General features: G+C 33.1%; 2 protein-coding genes and 1 non-coding gene across 7 annotated transcripts; all 3 read left to right on the top strand.

The window, feature by feature from the left end:
• Positions 1 to 1,511: 1,511 nt before the first annotated feature.
• Positions 1,512 to 6,833, top strand: LOC11427665 (putative E3 ubiquitin-protein ligase RF4). Of its 5 annotated transcripts, none has more exons than XM_039829837.1 (4): positions 1,512 to 1,830; positions 1,984 to 1,994; positions 2,949 to 4,688; positions 5,968 to 6,833. In XM_039829837.1, the coding sequence occupies exons 3-4, from the start codon at positions 2,949 to 2,951 to the stop codon at positions 6,451 to 6,453; spliced, it is 2,226 nt and encodes a 741-aa protein (XP_039685771.1). In that variant the 5' UTR covers positions 1,512 to 1,830; positions 1,984 to 1,994; the 3' UTR covers positions 6,454 to 6,833. The 5 variants fall into 5 exon arrangements, with proteins under 5 accessions (XP_039685771.1, XP_013469244.1, XP_024639833.1 ...); XM_013613790.3 differs by having other exon boundaries at positions 1,984 to 2,040; XM_024784060.2 differs by lacking the exon at positions 1,984 to 1,994 and adding an exon at positions 1,995 to 2,040 and having other exon boundaries at positions 1,513 to 1,830.
• Positions 6,834 to 10,769: 3,936 nt separating this feature from the next.
• TRNAS-UGA (transfer RNA serine (anticodon UGA)) lies at positions 10,770 to 10,851 on the top strand. The gene has a single exon. It is a non-coding gene; the product is annotated as a tRNA-Ser (tRNA).
• A 2,558-nt stretch (positions 10,852 to 13,409) lies between these two features.
• Positions 13,410 to 18,017, top strand: LOC25484798 (uncharacterized). The gene is made up of 4 exons (XM_013613788.3): positions 13,410 to 14,710; positions 16,987 to 17,194; positions 17,317 to 17,446; positions 17,542 to 18,017. Exons 1-4 carry the CDS (start codon positions 13,920 to 13,922, stop codon positions 17,817 to 17,819), a joined length of 1,407 nt encoding a protein of 468 aa, XP_013469242.2. The 5' UTR covers positions 13,410 to 13,919; the 3' UTR covers positions 17,820 to 18,017.
• The last annotated feature ends 1,135 nt before the right edge of the window (positions 18,018 to 19,152 follow it).

The following is a 19,152-nucleotide window of genomic DNA, read 5'->3' as shown; positions in this document are numbered from 1 at the left end:
AAAGTCAATTTTCTCTTGTAAATATGACCGAAGGGAATATTTAATAGTATGATTTAGAGTTTGTTTGAATTGGCTTATCCAAGCTTATTTAATGACATAAATTCCGTGTCACTATTTTTGCGAATTCAATAACTTAATTATGACATGTTTGTAAGTTGTTTTGAGCTAATTTATATATGCTCTCAATCGAACCTTATGAAAATAGCTTATACATTATAAAATATAGTTAGACTTTATTTTATCTTTAAGTTATAGAAATAACTTATTTACAAACGTGTATATACTATTAAATGCAAAATAAATTGCTTAAACATACTTTAGAAGAAGACATAGTACAAACCAAGTTGTTTACAACTTGGAGGTGAACGTTAAAGATCATATAATACCATAAGTTAGACGATTTAAATTTCATGGATCTATATTAACAAACAATAGAGAGATAGAAACAAATGTAAACTATGAAATTCAAGTTTGATGGTTGAAATGAAGAAGTCATCAGATGTTTTATGTGATACTAAAATATCATGCTGAAGGGAATATTTTATCGAATAACAATAAGACCAACCAACACGAGAATATGCGACCTGGATCGCCTGCTGTAACTGCTCCACACAGTTTTACGCATTACATAATCTCAGCCACTTAAATACGATCTAACGGTTCATATTGATACAGTCAGTTTCACACAATTTTAATCTCAATCGATAATTTATGATCAAATGGTCCGCATGCGTGAGAATGTTGCGTTGAATGTGAGTTAAAATACACTATAGAAAAGGACAAGTAATTCCAAGTAGGGCTGAAAATGAGTCGAGTCGAATTTGTCTGAGCTCGACTCGATAAGAATTGGTTCGACTCGAAACTAACATTTTTTCTAACTTGAGTTCGGTTCGTTTAAAGTTCACGAACCACTCGGTTCGACTCGTTAGGTTCACCTCATTTGCTCAAATTGCACATTTCAAAACCTTTTTTTTGAAAAAAATATTTTTTTGTCAAAAATTCATGTCTTTGACCTAAAAATACAAAACCTTTAAAGGAACAAAAAATATAATGCAAAACCTTTAGAAAGGCAGCAACACTTTATATATACTACCGGTGACATATATATACTACCAATATTGGTTTTATATGTTGTATTTGTAATGCACCGCTTGTATATATATACTTCTCCTCTCTAATCTTTTGCAAAACTCCTCGATGTGGGACAATTTTTATGCACAACTTTGTTTTAAAGCCTTGTGAAAGCGTTAAATTTTTTCCCTCTTTCTAGTATTACAATTATCGTTGATTTTTATTAAATTAGCAATTAGTGATATTTTATATGAAAAAAGTGCATAATTATTAGAAGAAGTTTGTAAGAAATCCTATATTATATAAAAAATTGTGTATGTATATATGTCGAGCTGGTTCATGAACCAAACGAGTCGAACCATACTAAGTTCAAGTTCAACTCATTTATTTAACGAACTTAATTTTCAACTCAAGTTCGACTCATTTGATTCATGAACCAAGTCCAATGAACCAATTATCGAATCGAATATCAAACTATTTTCGAGTTGGTTCGGTTCATTGCCACCCTAATTTCAAGGCAAGGGAGGGCAGCCCAAATAGAGTAGAAACGGAGGTTGTTAAGAGTGAAGCAACGGCACGGAAGCAAGCAAAAAAGTTAGCGCCTAATAAAAACCCAATACCACCATCAGCCGCACCCCCTAACCCTTGTAATACCCAAAAACCCAAAACCCACTGCGAAAGACGAAAACACATTTCACACTCTTACACAGCAGCATGTGAGTGACGCTAATTCCTTCACCATCATCGCAACCCAACCAGGTACATTCATTTCGTTCCTTACTCCATTTTCGATTCCTAATTCCTTTTTACCTTTTTCATTTTAACCCATTTCTAGCTTCCTTGTCTTTTATTCGATTATTATTATTATTCTTTTTTTTTCTTTCGATTCTAACTTGTTCTTTCTCTTTCAAGTTTCAACACAGGTTATTCATTACTCCTTTTCTCGTTTCACTTTGATCTTTGCTCAAGGTTACAATTTATTCTTTCATTCCCAACTTGCTCGTTTACTTTTTCTTATTTTTTTTTGTTTTTTTTGAAAGCTTGTATTTTGCATTGCTCTTATTTATTTATTATTTTTTTTATCAATACTGTGTTCCCAACTACGTAGCACTGGCATGGACACAGGACATGACACTTACACACATCGACAATTATTTGATAAAAATGATGTAATTAAAGTGAAATCACATGTGTCAGTGTCGGACACTTGACACATGTCTGATACCTGAAACGTCTTTGATTAGGAGTGTCGGTGCTACAGAGGTTCGCAATTTTTTATTTTTTGAAAGGTTGTATTTTGCATTACCGTTGATTTGTGCATCAATACTGTGTTCCCAACTATGCAGCACTGACACAGACACGAACACTAGACATTACACTGATACTTATTTGAGAAAACAATATAATAAATGGAATCACATGTGTCTGTGTCGGACACTTGAAATGTATTCGATTAGAAGTGTCAGTGCTATAGAGGTTCCCAATTTTTTATGAAAGGTTGTTTTTTGCATTGCTGCTGATTTTCTTTGAATGACAAATGTTAATATGTTAACTGTTATGTTAGTATTTTTCTCTTTCCTTGGACTTTAACCCCCCAACTCCTTTAGTCCCTTAGCTCAAATCTAACTATGCAGCACTGACATAGACACGAACACCGACCATGACACTCACACATCGACTAGTATTTGAGAAAATGACATAAATGAATGAAATCACATGTGTCGGTGTTAGACACGTATTTGATCAGAAGTGTCGGTGCTATAGAGGCTCCCAATTTTTTGTATTCATATTTTTTTTCTTTATTCCCTTTGTTCGTAATCATTTTTGTTATTTTTTTTTTTAATCACTGATCTGACCCTTTTGTGGTTTATTTGTAGATGGAGGTGATAGACAAGGGTATTATAATGGCTGAAGAAATGGATAAAACTGTTGGTTCTGAACAAGGTTGTAATTACAAGAGAAAATTAGATGACGAGTCTTCTTCAATGGTTACTGAAGATGGTTCCTTAAGTGTGGAGGATGATTTCCCTCCCTATGAATTTACAAATGCGCAAAGCTTCGATTCAACAGAATTAGGGTTAGGTTGTTGTACAGAAGAACAACAGTTGGGTGTGCTCGAGGTTGAAGATTGGAAGGATCCTATGGCAACTCAGCTTGAGGACTTACTGATGAGTAATTTGGAAGCAATTTTTAGTAATGCTATCAAGAAGGTTGTTGATTTAGGAGGCTACAGTCAAGAAATGGCTGAAATGGCCGTTTCAAGGAAGTCCTTGTACACAGAAGGAGACCCTCTCACAAATATTGTTTACAACACACTGAATACTTTGAAGGGGAAAGGTACTGAAACTCCTGCAGACTTTGTATTTCAAAATACAAAGCAGTTACTGCATTATAGTTTGGTAGAGATGCTCAGTGTACTTCGGGAACTAAAACCCTCCTTAACAGTAACTGAAGCAATGTGGGAGTTACTGGTACATGACTTGAGTATTACACGAGTCATTGCACCAGAAGGTCAACTGAGTGGTGGTGATTCTAGCGAGCAAAGCTCTGACAAGTCTTCTACTGCCCCATCAAAGTTAAATGTTCAGTCTGATATGATTGGAAGTATGAGTGTGACAACTTTCACAAATATCTCCCAGGAAAGTAAATCAGAATCTAATTCTCAGCTGATGAAGAGCAGAAAACACCATAAAGAGTTTACATCAGTGCTTAGGGAGAAGTTCTTTCATATGAAAGAACCTAAAGCTTGTGGCAAAGCAGGTGTTAAATTAGGAAAGCTTACAAGCGTAAGTGGTTTGATTGTTGAAAAAAAACTCAAGCCACCATCTGAAGTTCCAAATCAGAAAATGAAACGTGGCTCCTCAAATACAAAAGGAGTTAGTATAGCAGGAGTATGCCGTATTTCAACCAATGATGATTCAGCTTTACCCGAAGGAGGTAGCGCTGTAAAATTACCCACAAAGGATGCAACATCTACTTCTCCAACAGTGAAAACAGCCAAACCAAAACCTAAGCCATTCTCCTCTGCCGCTCAAAAGGTTCAAAATTACTGTGCTGCTATTCCTTTTGATGAGGCTTCGGGCAAGTTTGTCCCACGGGATGAGAAGGACGAACAAGTTTTGAAATTAGTATCACGAGCACAAGAATTGCAGGATGAGGTGCAAAGCTGGAATGACTGGGCCAATAAGAAGGTTATGCAGGTAGCAGATAAGCTTCGCAAGCTTCAGGTGGAGTCTAAATCTTTGAAAAAAGAAACTGAAGTTTATAAAAAAGAAAGAAAATCTTTAGAAGAGAATGCTGAGAAGAGGATCTCTGAAGTGGAGAATGCCATGGAAAATAATCAAAAGCAACTTGAGAGTGCCACTTCTTCCATACTCATTCTGGAGGCAAAGAAGTCCTTGCTAGAGAAAGAGTTGGTGTCTGCTAAGTCGTTGGCTGAAAAGTCAATGGCAAGTTATCAACAAGCACTGGAGAGAGAGCAGACGACTATTCAACAAGCCCAGTCGTGGAAAACGGAGTTGGATTTGCTTCAAGATGAACTGGAGAAAGAGAAACAAAAGTTAGCTAACTTGCATCAGGAGATAGAAAAAGGGAAGAATCTTCTAGCCAATACTGAGGTATGTGGAATTAAGTATGTATAATAACTAATATGAAGATATATTTGAGTAAAATCTGTGTACTTTATTCAATAATTTTAATATTAGCACGTATCTCGAGTACCTACCTACTCTATTATTCTGACGGTCTGACTCATGCCCCTGGACACGCATAGGCACCTAAAAAAGACATGGCTACTTCAGTTTGACCTTCCGAATAGTCAATTTTTTATTTTTATATTTACATATGCATGGTTGACAATTTTAGCCATGTACTGCAAACATAGGTGAGATGAGCGGATAACTCTTGATATCTGAAAGATGTTCCTTCAGTCTCACTGTTAAAAAGTACAAATCATATATCAACTCAATGTTGCTTCTTGTTGTTTCTCAACCAATTAAAATGAATTCAACCAGTGTTTTGCATTCCTTTAGATTTTCCATAGGACAAATGATGGTATATGCATAACTTCACAGTTTAATTTTTTTTGATTAGTTTATTGTTTTATGTGGTAGAAACTAGAACCTGATTGAGCTAAAGTATAGGAACAGGGTACAGTCAGTAATTTATCACTCAGGTCTTCCTGTGCACACTGTTTTTACTTTTACATTCATATTACACAATTTACTTGTTAAATAATATGAATTCAAATTATTCAACCAACTATGAGTGTTTAATTCATAGGCTGAAAAAAAAAAATGAATTCAACCAGTGTTTTGCATTCCTTTAGATTTTCCATAGGACAAATGATGATATGCATAACTTCACAGTTTAAATTTTTTTGGTTAGTTTATTGGTTTATATGTTAGAAACTAGAATCTGATTGAGCTAAAGTATAGGAACAGGGTACAGTCAGTAATTTATCACTCAGGTCTTCCTGTGCATACTGTTTTTACTTTTACATTCATATTACACAATTTACTTGTTAAATAATATGAATTCAAATTATTCAACCAACTATGAGTGTTTAATTCATAGGCTGAAAAAAAAAAATGAATTCAACCAGTGTTTTGCATTCCTTTAGATTTTCCAAGGGCGAATGGTGATATATGCATAACTTCACAGTTTAAATTTTTTGATTAGTTTATTGGTTTATATGTTAGAAACTAGAATCTGATTGAGCTATAGTGTAGGAACAGGTCTTCCTGTGCATACTGTTTTTACTTTTACATTCATATATTACACAATTTACTTGTTAAATAATATGATTTCTGTTTTTATGATGGCCAAATTGTTTACAATTGACACTCAAACAGCTTATTATGCTACTTCCTTACTTAAATGGTGGAAACTTTACAGGGTAGAGTGAAAAAGGAGAGAGCTAAGACAGAAAAAATCCTCGCACAGGCTGCATACTTTAGAAAAGAAAGACAACAGTCTGAAGCACTCATGAAAGCTGAGGAGGATGCCGTCAGAAAGAAGGCAGCTAGTCAACTGCAGGAATATGTGGACAGCATGGTAAAGCTAGAGAAGGAGATCGCTGTGCTAAGACTAAAATCTGGTTCCAAAATAAGTACTTCATCCGTGGTGAAAGAAAACAAGAAATCTGAGACGGTGATGACAGGGGGCTCCCAAGACAAACCAGCTGGTGGAAGATTGAAGCGGGAGCATGAGTGTGTCATGTGCCTATCAGAGGAGAGGTCGGTTGTTTTTCTGCCATGTGCGCATCAGGTTTTGTGTCCGAATTGCAATGAGCTCCATGAGAAGCAAGGGATGAAGGAATGCCCTTCATGTAGGACCACCATCGAATTTAGGATTCATGCCAAATTTCTTGGGCAGCAGTAGATATAGACTTTCCTTGATGGATAGGAATCGTGAAGTGGTGCAGTTAGTTCAGAGGATTCTCCAAGGAGGTTCATTTTGAAGGTCATTTACACCATTATGGCTGCTACATTTTATTTTGGAAGATGTTTGTTTTGAGACTGAATCAGTTCCTAGTCCATATTCCCCCACCCTCTCCCCAAAATAGGAAATAAAACAGAAAGAGAAACAACATAGACAGAGAAATAACTGACCTTAGAGACAGTTATGTGTAAATTTCATCACAGCGGATTTCAATAGCACAGAGAAACTTGATGGATCTAGTTTTTGTATACTATGTTTGCAAATGTACAAATGAGTGCATTATGCAAGTTTGACCGTTATATTTAACTTGTTTCTTTTTACTCGCTGGGTTGTTTGGGTCACACTCACACCCTCTTTAATTTTTCAATAGCTATTTATACCTGTTTTGTTTCTGCAGGCTTTTCAGGTTGTTATGTGAGGCTCAAGGACATCCACGATCCATATTACTTAACCTTGAAGTGCATAGTAATAATATTTTATATGTGGTCATCTATTTCTGTCTTTCTATGATGTTTTGTGTACATTCTTCCAGATCTAGGAATGATGAGTGGATGCATGCGAAATATATTATGATGATCAACTTAGTAAAGGTTCTATTAGAGAAGATATCAATCAACTACGTTCCTGTTTGGTTTAGTGGTGGGAAGGGCTTAACACACGTTGGAGTGAAGCTGGAATTTCTCAGCTTCTCATTTCACGGCCAAAAAGTGCATTGAGATGTGATTTTTTCAGCTGTCGCAGATTTCAAACTCCACACCAAACACACGCTACATCCTATAGATGATATTGGCTCAGCGTTTTAGGAAGTGTGCCTATATTTGTGGCCCCAATGTGGGTTTGTCTAATTTTCATGAGGACTTTTAACGGGTATACCCCCACATTTTAAACCCAAAATACCATTAGTTTTATTTTCTTCTTTCTTCACCTTCACTCTCATTTTTCATTCTTCCATTTGCATTTTTCACCTCTCTTTCTTACTTATCTCCCACCCATTTCCCACTAATCTCCCCCTATATCATAATAAAATATTGCTAGCCATACCTCTTTCCGTCATAGCTGATGAGCAACATGATCCTCAAAGGTCTAAGGGATGGCAAGTTCTATGGTCTTCTGGAAAAAGAATCTCTCGCGACATGCATGTCGGGTGGAGGGGCAACAACATTCTCCATCGTCATGACGACCTCCTCTTCCATATCAACGTTGTTGTCCTCCTCTCCTTGTTACTTTGCTTTAAGACCATGTCTAGTTGCACGCTCCTTACGTGGCGAGGCAGTAAGAGGACGTCAAAGCCCAGAAGATGCATCATCAATCACAACTCCTGCAGTTCGTTTCATCACTGAAAATAAATTATATGAATTAATAAACAAATAATACTGGTAAAGTTTCATTGAAACGTTTTATTTTTAAAATAAATACACTGGAGATAGGCTCAATTTATAGCGAACAAATTAACAGTAAAGTTTTATAACAAACAAATTAAAAAACTTCTATATCATTGATGGATCTATTTATAGTAAAAATATTGAAATTATTCACCATAAATAGACCTACTTACTGTGAAGAAACCAATATTTTTTTTCTTCACTCATACCAATAAAAACAAAAAGTATTTGGGTATTGTTAAAAGGCACATGTTAAAGTTTCTACAAAGAGTAAGTATTTATTGAGAAATATTAAATTTTAATTCTATGAGAAATAAATTGGCACAATTTACGATGCATAATTTATATCGTTGGAACCTTAACATGTGTCTTATGGGCACAAGTTAACATTTCCAAAGTATTTCATTGTAGATGATATTGTTGATCGTGAATAAGCTCAATTTATGCATGGTAAATTGTTAAGATGATGTTTTAGTTTTTCTTCACCAATCTTGATCCAAAATTTGTTTAGATGGGTGAAGTTTGGTGCAACATATTCGTAAACTAACATGGGAAACTTTGGTTTGTCACTCGTTTCGTGAAGCGAATAGTTTTATAGATATTTTGGCTAATTTGTGATGCGAGCAAGCAAATTCGTGCTCATACTAGTTTATTATTTTTCGCTAATCTTATTGGTATTATTGGGTAGTCGTTTTTTCATCTCTTTTTTATGGGCTTATACCCTCTTGATTGAAGAAAGAAGATTGTTGTTGACACTTTAGGTTTGGCTGAAAAACACAAGTAAAAGAAGAAAATACCCTTGGCAGTTAAATGCAGCCGGTTAAAAATTCATCGGCAGTTAACTGTCGGTGGGTCATATTGGTAAATTACTGATGTTTTTCAACCGAACACAATGTGTGAACAACATTCTTCTAAAGAAAAAAAGCCATTTATGGTGAAGAATTGAATTTTTTCCAAACCCTATCTCGTTTTCAAACCACATTTAAGATGAATTTGTGAATTCAAAATGAGTAATATATTCATGGTATCTCGAATAATAGGGAAAGAAGACACCACTCATTGAAAACTAAAAAAATAAAAGGAGACAGATGATACTTACATATAAACGAGTAATACAGAAGGAACAACATAGATGAAGATGAGAAGTGGAAGAAAACGCAAAGAAACTAAAATCGGAAAGGGTGTGAGATTGGGATGGGAATCTAGGGATGAGAGAGAGATAGAGAGAGAAATATGAAATCAAAATTTATTTAGGGCGACATGGGAAATGTAAGGGGTATGCTTATTAAATATAAGGGTATACACGTAAAAATCTTTTGCGAAACACCGACATTGACTCGGTCCACTATGAGTTGAGTCATCCCAAAAATGTCAAGACATTTAATATTTTCTTTTCTTTTTCTTACAAAGAAAGAAAAGAAAGAAAAGAAAAAAAAACAAGACTAAGTATGACTTTTAACATAAATAGATTGATATTAAACTTATTCATGATAGATCACGCCATATCAACAATTGAATTTTTTTAATTCTATTGAATCCTATCATGTCTCTCCTACACTAGAATTATTAATATTACCTTCAATCAAAGAACTAATGTAATCAACACCAATTTCATTATCACTTGATGAAAATGTAGCAGAGATTAGTTAGGAAGTATTTTAAAAACCTCTAAAACCATCATATTTTTGAATCAGTCTTTTGAGGTTTAGCAACTGAATCAAGACTAGAAGATTGATTGGATCCAAAACAAGTCAATGATTAAAATAATTTTTGTTTTGTTAACTAATCAAAATTCCACTACCAAATGCAACAACACCAACACCACTTTCATATTGAAGCACCTCCAAGATCAGAGCTTTTATTAGTATTCATATTAAAACTCCCAGAAGATGATCTTCAAGTAGAACCACTTTGTGTCAATTTCCACCTATTAAGTTACATGGATCAATATGTCCTTTTCTAGAACCACTTTTTTAGGCTCAATTGAGAAACAAGTTACATGGATCTTCAAAGACTTGTGCTAAATCAATGTAAAATACCCTTTGTCAATAAACCGAGCTTGGTGTTTGTTAAGCCTATTGCATGGAAAAGACAAATAGGTTGCTATTCCTGTTACAACATTTCATTTGATGTACCGACATATTTTCTCATCAACCTGACTATAACTTTCTCAAATTATTTGGTTGCTTTTGTTTACATATTCTCAATTCTTCTTACAACTAAAATAAACTTCATTTTAGGTATCATGAGTGTGTCTTTCTTGCGTATTCCTCCTATCATAAGAGACACAAATGTTAGGCCTCTGGTGATCATATCTATGTTTCTAAGGATGATCTCTTCAATGAACACATGTTCCTATATCATGATTTGGTCTCTTGATGACTTTTCTCTTTTCAAAATTCTTTTTTTTTTTTGTTAAGCACGCATTTAACTTTTTGTTTATAGCTACAATCACCAAATTTCATGTTACTTTTTCTCAGTTGATTTTTCAATTTGTAAAACCAACTTGTTTCTCCCCAACTTGAACAAAACCCTCCTTTTCCGGTTCAGAGTCAACAAATTCAAGTATATTATTATTTATTATAAATGTAAAGTTGAATATTACATAATTAATATTACATTAGATTTTAAGGGGTATTTCACTAACCAAACTCACTCTCCGATCTCACACCATTGAATCATAGTAATATATATCATCTCATAACGATTAAAGGGACCTCAAACATTCAATGTACAAGTTTTTTTTCTTTCTTTCTATGCAAAGAAATATTGAACAATTTATCCTGTTTTGATAATCCACCGGCAAAGTTAGAAATGTGAGACATTAGACACAAAACGAAATATATAATAATAGTATGCGAATTATAACATCAAGTCGATATGTCCGAGTGGTTAAGGAGACAGACTTGAAATCTGTTGGGCTTCGCCCGCGCAGGTTCGAACCCTGCTGTCGACGTCTTAGTTTTTTTTTCTCTCTCTCACATTCCTTTCTTTTTTGACGATACTCCTTCTTTCCATTTTATCCCTTGTTTTATCAACTATTTATTTTTTTAAACTTGGTATATCTCAAACACTAAATCTTCAAGTCTAGAATGAGTGTATGACCATATACACATATAAATATATATTGAGTTGAAGAGTGACCGGTTTATAATTAATAGATTTGATGATTAAAATGATATGTTTGATAACTGTCGTTTCATCACGATCTTATAATTTATTTTAGTAGTTTATAACTTATTTTTTTTAGAGAATATTTTGAATAGTGTTTGAACTTGTAACTTATCATTTTATTGACGAATAATTTCATCCTAAGTGTGTTGAGCAGTGCTTATATTGATAATGCTCTTGGATTTAGGTTCCGTTTGGATAAACAACTTATATAAATGCTTATAATATTAGGGCTTATAACATTAGAGCTTACATCATAAGCTCTTATACTTGATAAGCTATTTATGTTTGGATATGTACACAAAAAAAGTACTTACATAAATTGAAGTGTTTGGAAGTGACATTACATAAGCAATTATCAAAATTTTAAATATTTTTAATTTAACAAAAAAATCAAAGACTCGAACCACAATATCAAGATTTTTTTATAAAATTAATCAAGATGTAAAAAAAATATTATAATATATTAATTATAATTATATATATAGTATAATCAATGTTCATCCTTAAAAAAAATCAATATTCATATAAGACAAAATTAACATTAGATAAGTATATAGTTACGTAACAAAAAAAATATTTATATAGGAAAAAATATTAATATTCAGTTTCATTTTGTTACGTAACAAAAAAATAATAAAAATCTTAAAAAAAAATCTTAGTTACGTGTGTTAATTTAATAAGATAAGTATATATCAATTTTGTTACTCATGTACTGCCAAAGATAACCAACATTATAATTAATATATATGTTTTGAAAAAGTGGATTCAGAGAGAATCGAAGGAGGTTACATAAATTCATAAGCTCCTTGTTAAGTCGGAGGGTAAACTGAAAATTTAGGCTTATTAAAATATGACATAAGCAGCTTATAAAACTATGATAAATTATTTTTATTTATTTACCCAAACACCTTTAAAAAAGCTTATGGGAGTAGATAAGCTCAAAATAAGTCAATCCAAACATGACCTTTTTCTTTCTTTTTTCCGGCTCTCAAGTGGTTTTTTCCATACATGTGAATTTTGTGTTTGATTCGAAGAACCAATAGAGAGAAAGTAATAATACAATGCGATTATGAAAGAGAGTTATCATATAAGTTATCACAAAATAGTTGAATAAATATCATTACTTTATAAATAAACACCCCCTTAAAAATAAGATTAATATAAATAAACACATAGTACAATTAAAAAGATAATTACAGATATATTAAAGTATGAGTTTGAACCTTAATTATCTACTACTTCATATCGTGTGATTCAACCATTAGTCAATCGGTGAAAAATAGTTTATTTTTAGATAGTCGAATTTAGTGCATACCTAATTTTTGACTTCAAGTCTACCCCCTTTTCTAATTTCTATAGCAAAAAACTCATTTTCACACAATTATTATATATACAACAAGCCATGACCTAGGCTCACAATGTGAAGAGACCATTCCTTGTGTCTTTCTCTTCCACTATTCATCTTACTTTCTATCGTGAATTTTTTCATATAGAAAGTGACAATTCGTAATGAATAAATGTTTTATTAAATTCTATCATTGACAAATATACATTCCTTAGCTGGTGCGATCGTTCATTGTTGAGTGCGTAGGGTACATTTTGAGCACATACCTCTTGTTTTACTATATGAACTTTTTTTATTCATAGGCACACACAAGTCAAATAATTTATCATGAAAATAGACTAGAATATCTATTTCACCTTTTTATGAAAACTTACAATCTATAAATATAAAACATTTTTATTTTAACTACAAAACAAAAAAGAGGTAGATACCCACCACCATGCCACCACAATTAGTACCTACTCTTCACCAAGGCATTAGCATTGCATCCATAATCCATTCCACACCTTACCAAATTGATGATATATATATATCATATGTGGTCCTAACTCCAACTTAGATAGGATTGTATTTTTATCAAATAAATAAATTATAAATAATTGAAGCTCTCATTTCTCTACAGTCAACATTCATAAGTGTATAGATTATTTGGTAGTACAAAAACTAGTAAAACGGTAATTGCAGCTGGGTTAGGTTCATTGGAGATTGGTACGGCGGATTTCTTGTGATGTTGAGTTCCAAACAAGTATCTTACTTTCACTTGGTGGACCTCAAGTTGTTGGCTCATTTATTGCTATTAATATTATTAGTTTAATTTCTTATGTATTTTAGTCAAACAAGGAAAACAATTAAGAATATTTTTTTACCTACAATGCTATAAACTTAACACAAATCACTTATGTGATGTGATTGCTTTGTCTCCATTTCCAACTAGAACTAGAATATCTCTCCATCCAATTTAGCTCAAATCACTCACTTGCCTTTATTTGTCTAACTTAATCTTTTTTAAGTTCTAATTATACATAACCTTAAAGAATTGTCCATTAAACAACCAAAAAGGAAGGCAATCATCTACTATTTGTTTTTTGGGAGCAGTTGAGGAGCATGTCATTAGCCATATAAGCATCTCTCATCTCTTTTATTTATTTTTTTCTTCTTGTCTTTTGATTGAATAAGGCATCTTCTTCAAAATCTCACTAATCTATTCTAGTATTTCACAAGCCAAACAAGAGAAAGAAAAAAAGGAATATCAAATTTCACCAACTCATTTCCAAGAAGGATCCTTCCCCTTTTCTACTCTACCTTATTAGACAAAGCAATCTTTCAACTAGTCCCTAATCTAATCAATAAATCCATCTCATTTCAATTTACATTTTCCTTACAAGCCACACTACTATTCAATTAACACACAAAAAATCCATGCCAAACACAAACCAAAAATAGAGTTGAAAACAACTCTGCAATTTCTTCATCTTCACAATCTAATCAATTATCACCATTTTCTTATGATCTCCACAAACCAAGACCCTCATTTCTCCATCATGCTCAAACTCCTCAACAAAAACCTCCGTCGTCTCCTCTCCCATCTCCGGTGTCCAAATTATCGCCGATCAAAATCCAAAGTAACAATAATCAACAACCCAAAATCTCAAAACGAAACAAGCTCAAATTTTTCATCAACGGTTCATCCAAACACTCAATTGGGTACTCAAAAACAAATCCGGGTCGCAACTTTCAACGCCGCACTTTTCTCAATGGCACCAGCACTTCCAACAACAACAACATTTGAAGACGAAAACAACGTTGTCGGAAAAACCAACACATTCGACATAAACTCACGGTCGAAGTCAACAAACGACAGACCCCCAAAAAGCATACTGAAACAAACTCAATCACAAAAAAACATAAACCTCGTACAGTTAACAAAATCGAAAACGAGGGTTTCAATAAATTTACCGGATAACGAGATATCGATGTTAAGAAGCAGACAATCAAGTTTCTCGGAACACGAGAAGGAAAGAGCGTCAACGAGTGGGGTCCATTATTATAAGCATGTGAAGAGTGGAAGAACATTGGTGGAAGTGTTGAGAGAGGTTGATGCAGATATATTGGGATTGCAAGATGTGAAAGCTGAAGAAGAAAATGGAATGAAACCATTGTCGGATTTAGCGGCGGCGTTAGGGATGAATTATGTGTTTGCAGAAAGCTGGGCGCCGGAGTATGGTAATGCTGTTTTCTCTAAATGGCCTATCAAACGTTGGAATGTCAACAAAATCTTTGATCACACCGATATCAGGTTAGTTTCCATCTATATTATTCACATAACTTATCAATGAATTGTTGTTTATATTTGAGATAGGAGAAAGATTTTAATTCTGAGGTGAGATATCTTAATTATTATGGTTTGAATAACATTTTTATGAAAGGTAAAAAGAAAATAATGTATTGGACTTGATATGAGCATGTTTGTTGCAAATTATTACAAGTTATTCTAGAGAAAGAAAAAGAAATAAAACTTTTTGTAGTAGCTTTTGAGAAATTTCTGAATTTTAATCATTGTGGTAGATGAAAGAGAATATTAGAAAATAATTTTTAATATTGTAGACAAACATGAGTCAACTTCTACTTCATATAAAAATCTCTTAGATTATTTTATCTCATAATCACTTTTATTAATTTATTTCATAAGTAGAATCACTTTTATTTAATCTTATATGAATGTGCAAATAATTTCTTTTAATCTTATATAAATGTGCCAATAATTCACCTACTCTCTTCTTTATTTTCGCATAGAGCTACATCTTTATTATTTTGTTTATTTTGTCACTTTATATTATCCTGAATAGTTATTTTTTTGTGTCATTGTCTCAAGCCAACAATTCATATATTAGAATACGCATTCGTATGAAAATGAATACCAACATAACCATTAACTTACGAATTCCTTCGAAAAACAGTTAATATACTAACTTTCTTTAAAAGAACGATTAACATACTATCTTTGTGACCTATTTGGAGTTGACCTAGTGGTTGATTTGTGATCTTGAAGTTTGCTCCTTCAGTCAGGTTCGATTTCCTCTAGTGCCAATTTATGTGGGCTAAGTCCATACAGAGCTTGCTCTGACTTTAAATGGGCCCCCACAACCACAAGTGGGTGGTGAGTTTGGTCCCCTCGGATTAGTCGATTCTTGGATCGGATACGAGTTTTTTTTAAAAAAAAAAAACTAACCTTTGTGATTTAAAAAAAAAAATCATGAACCTTATTTCTTTCTGTCTACTTTTTTTACATCCATTATTTCTGTCTACTTTTTTTACATCCATTATTTCTGTCTACTTTTTAATTTCCTACACATCTTAGATTCCATTTAGTCGTGAGAGAAAATCTTTTTGCTCTTGTGGAAGCTTCTTCGTGCTTGAGCTTGATCCATTGCATGAGAAAGAGAAGAATATAATTGCTTTTCTGTTCATAAAGCCACAAATTATTGAAAAACTTTTTCCATATAAAAATATCTTTTGAACTGTCACATTGAAATTTTATTTTAATTAGTCCAAACAAAATGATTAAGGAATGACGTTCTTTCCATGTTGTTTTATGCATAACTTTACTCAAAAGTGTAGAAATCCTGAAACTACTACGTATATATTTTTGCTCTTTGCTTGTTTTCTTCTACATGCCATTGATAATGAATGATAGATACACGGCTTGCCAACTATACTAATAGCTGTACACCACGAGACAGGATTGATCCCCACCACCTACTCATCCTTAAGGATTTTTTCTTGTCCTTACTCATCAAATGTTCCCTTGTGTTGAGACTGATACTATTTTTATTTTTTTTATAGTGCAATTAACAACTTAATTATTTCAAGAAAAACTCACCCAAATATTTCAATGATGAACATATCAACTTCAGTGGCATACTACACAAGATTTCCAACTTTTTTGCTGGTTCATTCCTTCATTCACTCTATATCTCTTCATTATTGTATGTGTAGAAAATATATAAGATAATACTCCCTCCGTCTCACAATAATTGTCTTTTTACCTTCTTCTTTTTTTCAAAATAATTGTCACTTTAGAATATCAATGCAACATTTATTATTTTTTCCCATTATAATACCCTTATTTATTGAACTTCATCCAACTTAACTACTCCATTAACTACAATTAATAAGGGTGTTTTAGTAAATGATATTAATTTTACCATCAAAATCAACACAATTAATCATTTTCTTAATAACTGTGCATCAATCTTGAACGACTATTATTTAGAGATTGAGGGAGTAGTATAATTGACCAAAAATAGTTGATACAACATTAAAATTTGAAAAGAACAAATAAACCATAATAATTTGAAAATGATAAGAGTATAATGTAATTCAGGTAAAGCTTGTTTTATTTATTTTTATGTTTATAATAATTAAATTGAGAAGGAGTTTCTTACTTTACTTCAAAGGTATCTCATGGTAATGAACATCCATTAGAAAACTAACAAAATGTTAATGAAAATTCAACATTTGAAAACAACAAGAGTGAATGTGACATGAAAAATTTGTTATTTCTTGGCCTAGGAATGTTCTGAAGGCAACTATCGATGTACCTGAAGCAGGTGAACTAAACTTTTACTGCACTCACCTCGATCACCTTGATGAGAATTGGCGAATGAAGCAGATAAATGCAATAATCCAATCAAACGACGAGCCTCACATCTTAGCTGGGGGACTTAATTCACTCGACGAATCAGATTACTCACAAGAAAGATGGACAGATATTGTCAAGGTATATATATCCATCACGCAACAGATTCTCAGTTCCTATTTGTCTCATTTTATTTTTCTCTTTGGTCTTAAAAGTAACAAAGAAGAAATCAATTTTCTTTGTATTGGTTCATTTGTGTTTAGTACTATGAAGAGATGGGAAAGCCAACACCAAAGGTTGAAGTGATGAAACACCTGAAGAGTAAAGACTATACAGATGCTAAGAACTATGCAGGGGAATATGAATCAGTTGTCATGATTGCCAAAGGCCAAAGTACAAATACAATTTTGAAACTTCATAATCTATTAATTTTGAACTTCAACTTTTTGGTATCATACTATTTATTCTAAAATCTTAATATTATGCAGGTGTGCAAGGGACATGCAAGTATGGAACTCGGGTAGATTACATATTATCATCATCGTATTCACCGTATAAGTTTGTTCCTGGTTCCTATTCAGTTCTTTCTTCCAAAGGTACATCAGATCATCACATTGTGAAAGTTGATGTGATGATCAAGGTAAATAACGATTCTCAAGAAAATGCGACAAAGAAACCACAACAACATAGACAGAAAATTGTAAAAGTAACACATTCAAATCCGTCAAAAGGCATCTGGAAAACACACAACAGAGAAGTATATTGAGTTTGTTCCAAATAAGTTTAGATGATGAGTGTATTTGTTTTGTTCATGCTTCCTAATCTTATAAAGCATTCTTCAAATTGATTTAGAATAATATAAAAGAAAAGGGTGAGTATGATGTGTATGACACTTTTCTTTTTAATTTGTATAGCTTTTAAGTTTTGATTACCTGATTTCAGAATCTACAGATTGATTTACTTACCCTTCTTTGACAATGTATAGCTTTTAAGTTTTGATTAACTGATTTCAGAATCTAAAGATTGATTTACTTACCCTTCTTTGACAATGACCTCAAATTTCACGACTATAAGACTCTCGTGCGAGTTGAACTAACTATATGACTGCACTGTAGCTTCATTAGAAGTATGATTATAGAAAAAGTTACATGGCTATGGGTTACTATCTTTCTTAGAGTGCTGTTTGGTCACCTCTTTCAAATTTGTTCCAAAGCTGGCATAGCCATAAAAGGATTGGACAAAACCAACATACATATCGAAAGCAAAGAGCTAAATAGTTCCTGTCATTTTATGGCGTGTGAAAAAAATGGAATGAGCTATTGAATACCATACCAAGAGAGGAATTTCTGAATATACATCTATTATTCATCAAATGTTGAGATTGCTGATTACAAATATTAATTAACGAGAACACCTCTTATATACAAAGCAGAGAAGGAAAACAGAAGGAAAAAAAATTAACTAACAAACTCAAAAAGATAAGCCAACATACCAACAAATAAAACTGCTTTAATTACTGTAATATGAGCCACCATATGTGATATCAATAACTTTGTTTCAATTGATTGTATCAAGGCAGGGTCTGTCAAAGCTGAGTTCTATGGTGTTTTACAGTTGATTTGTTAATTTGCATGGCAGAGAGACCGCATGGGTAGAGCACACCACCTTGCTTTTATGTGTAGAAACCTTTTTGTATATATAGATGATGTGACTGATAATTGGTCGATATTGGCCAAACTTCTCCGCTATCCACAAGATGCAACATGGATAAAGTATGAGCTATCAAGCTCTAAGACAAACACAGACATGACATGAACACCGACACCAATAATAATTTGGAAAATGATATAATCCAATGTAATCACATGTGTTGGTGTCGCGTCAATGTCCAAGACTGACACATGCCGGACATCAAACACACCTTCAATGAGAAAGATTGTGACACAGTCCAGAGCTTTTTTTGGATACACAAAGTTCAGTGTGAGGACCCTCCATTCAAAGGCAAGGCCTGGTACAACTGGTAGTATATCCGGTACTTCAACTGAAACAAGATGTATTACAATTTCTGGAAATTTAAGAAAAAAATTCAGCCACAACAC

This window comes from Medicago truncatula, chromosome 1, assembly GCF_003473485.1.
Source record: "Medicago truncatula cultivar Jemalong A17 chromosome 1, MtrunA17r5.0-ANR, whole genome shotgun sequence".
Classification (NCBI taxonomy): domain Eukaryota; kingdom Viridiplantae; phylum Streptophyta; class Magnoliopsida; order Fabales; family Fabaceae; genus Medicago; species Medicago truncatula.
The sequence above is the reverse complement of the archived record's forward strand: the minus strand, read 5'-3'. Positions and strand labels throughout refer to the sequence as shown.

Excerpts from the sequence above, each read along its gene's own strand:
- LOC11427665 (XM_039829836.1), top strand. The coding sequence starts at position 2,260 with ATGTGTCAGTGTCGGACACTTGACACATGTCTGATACCTGAAACGTCT. Across the intron at positions 2,335-2,948 it reads GGAGTGTCGGTGCTACAGAG|ATGGAGGTGATAGACAAGGG; the intron begins GTTCGCAATTTT and ends GTTTATTTGTAG. Across the intron at positions 4,689-5,967 it reads ATCTTCTAGCCAATACTGAG|GGTAGAGTGAAAAAGGAGAG; the intron begins GTATGTGGAATT and ends GAAACTTTACAG.
- LOC25484798 (XM_013613788.3), top strand. The coding sequence starts at position 13,920 with ATGATCTCCACAAACCAAGACCCTCATTTCTCCATCATGCTCAAACTC. Across the intron at positions 14,711-16,986 it reads TTTGATCACACCGATATCAG|GAATGTTCTGAAGGCAACTA; the intron begins GTTAGTTTCCAT and ends TTCTTGGCCTAG. Across the intron at positions 17,195-17,316 it reads GATGGACAGATATTGTCAAG|TACTATGAAGAGATGGGAAA; the intron begins GTATATATATCC and ends ATTTGTGTTTAG.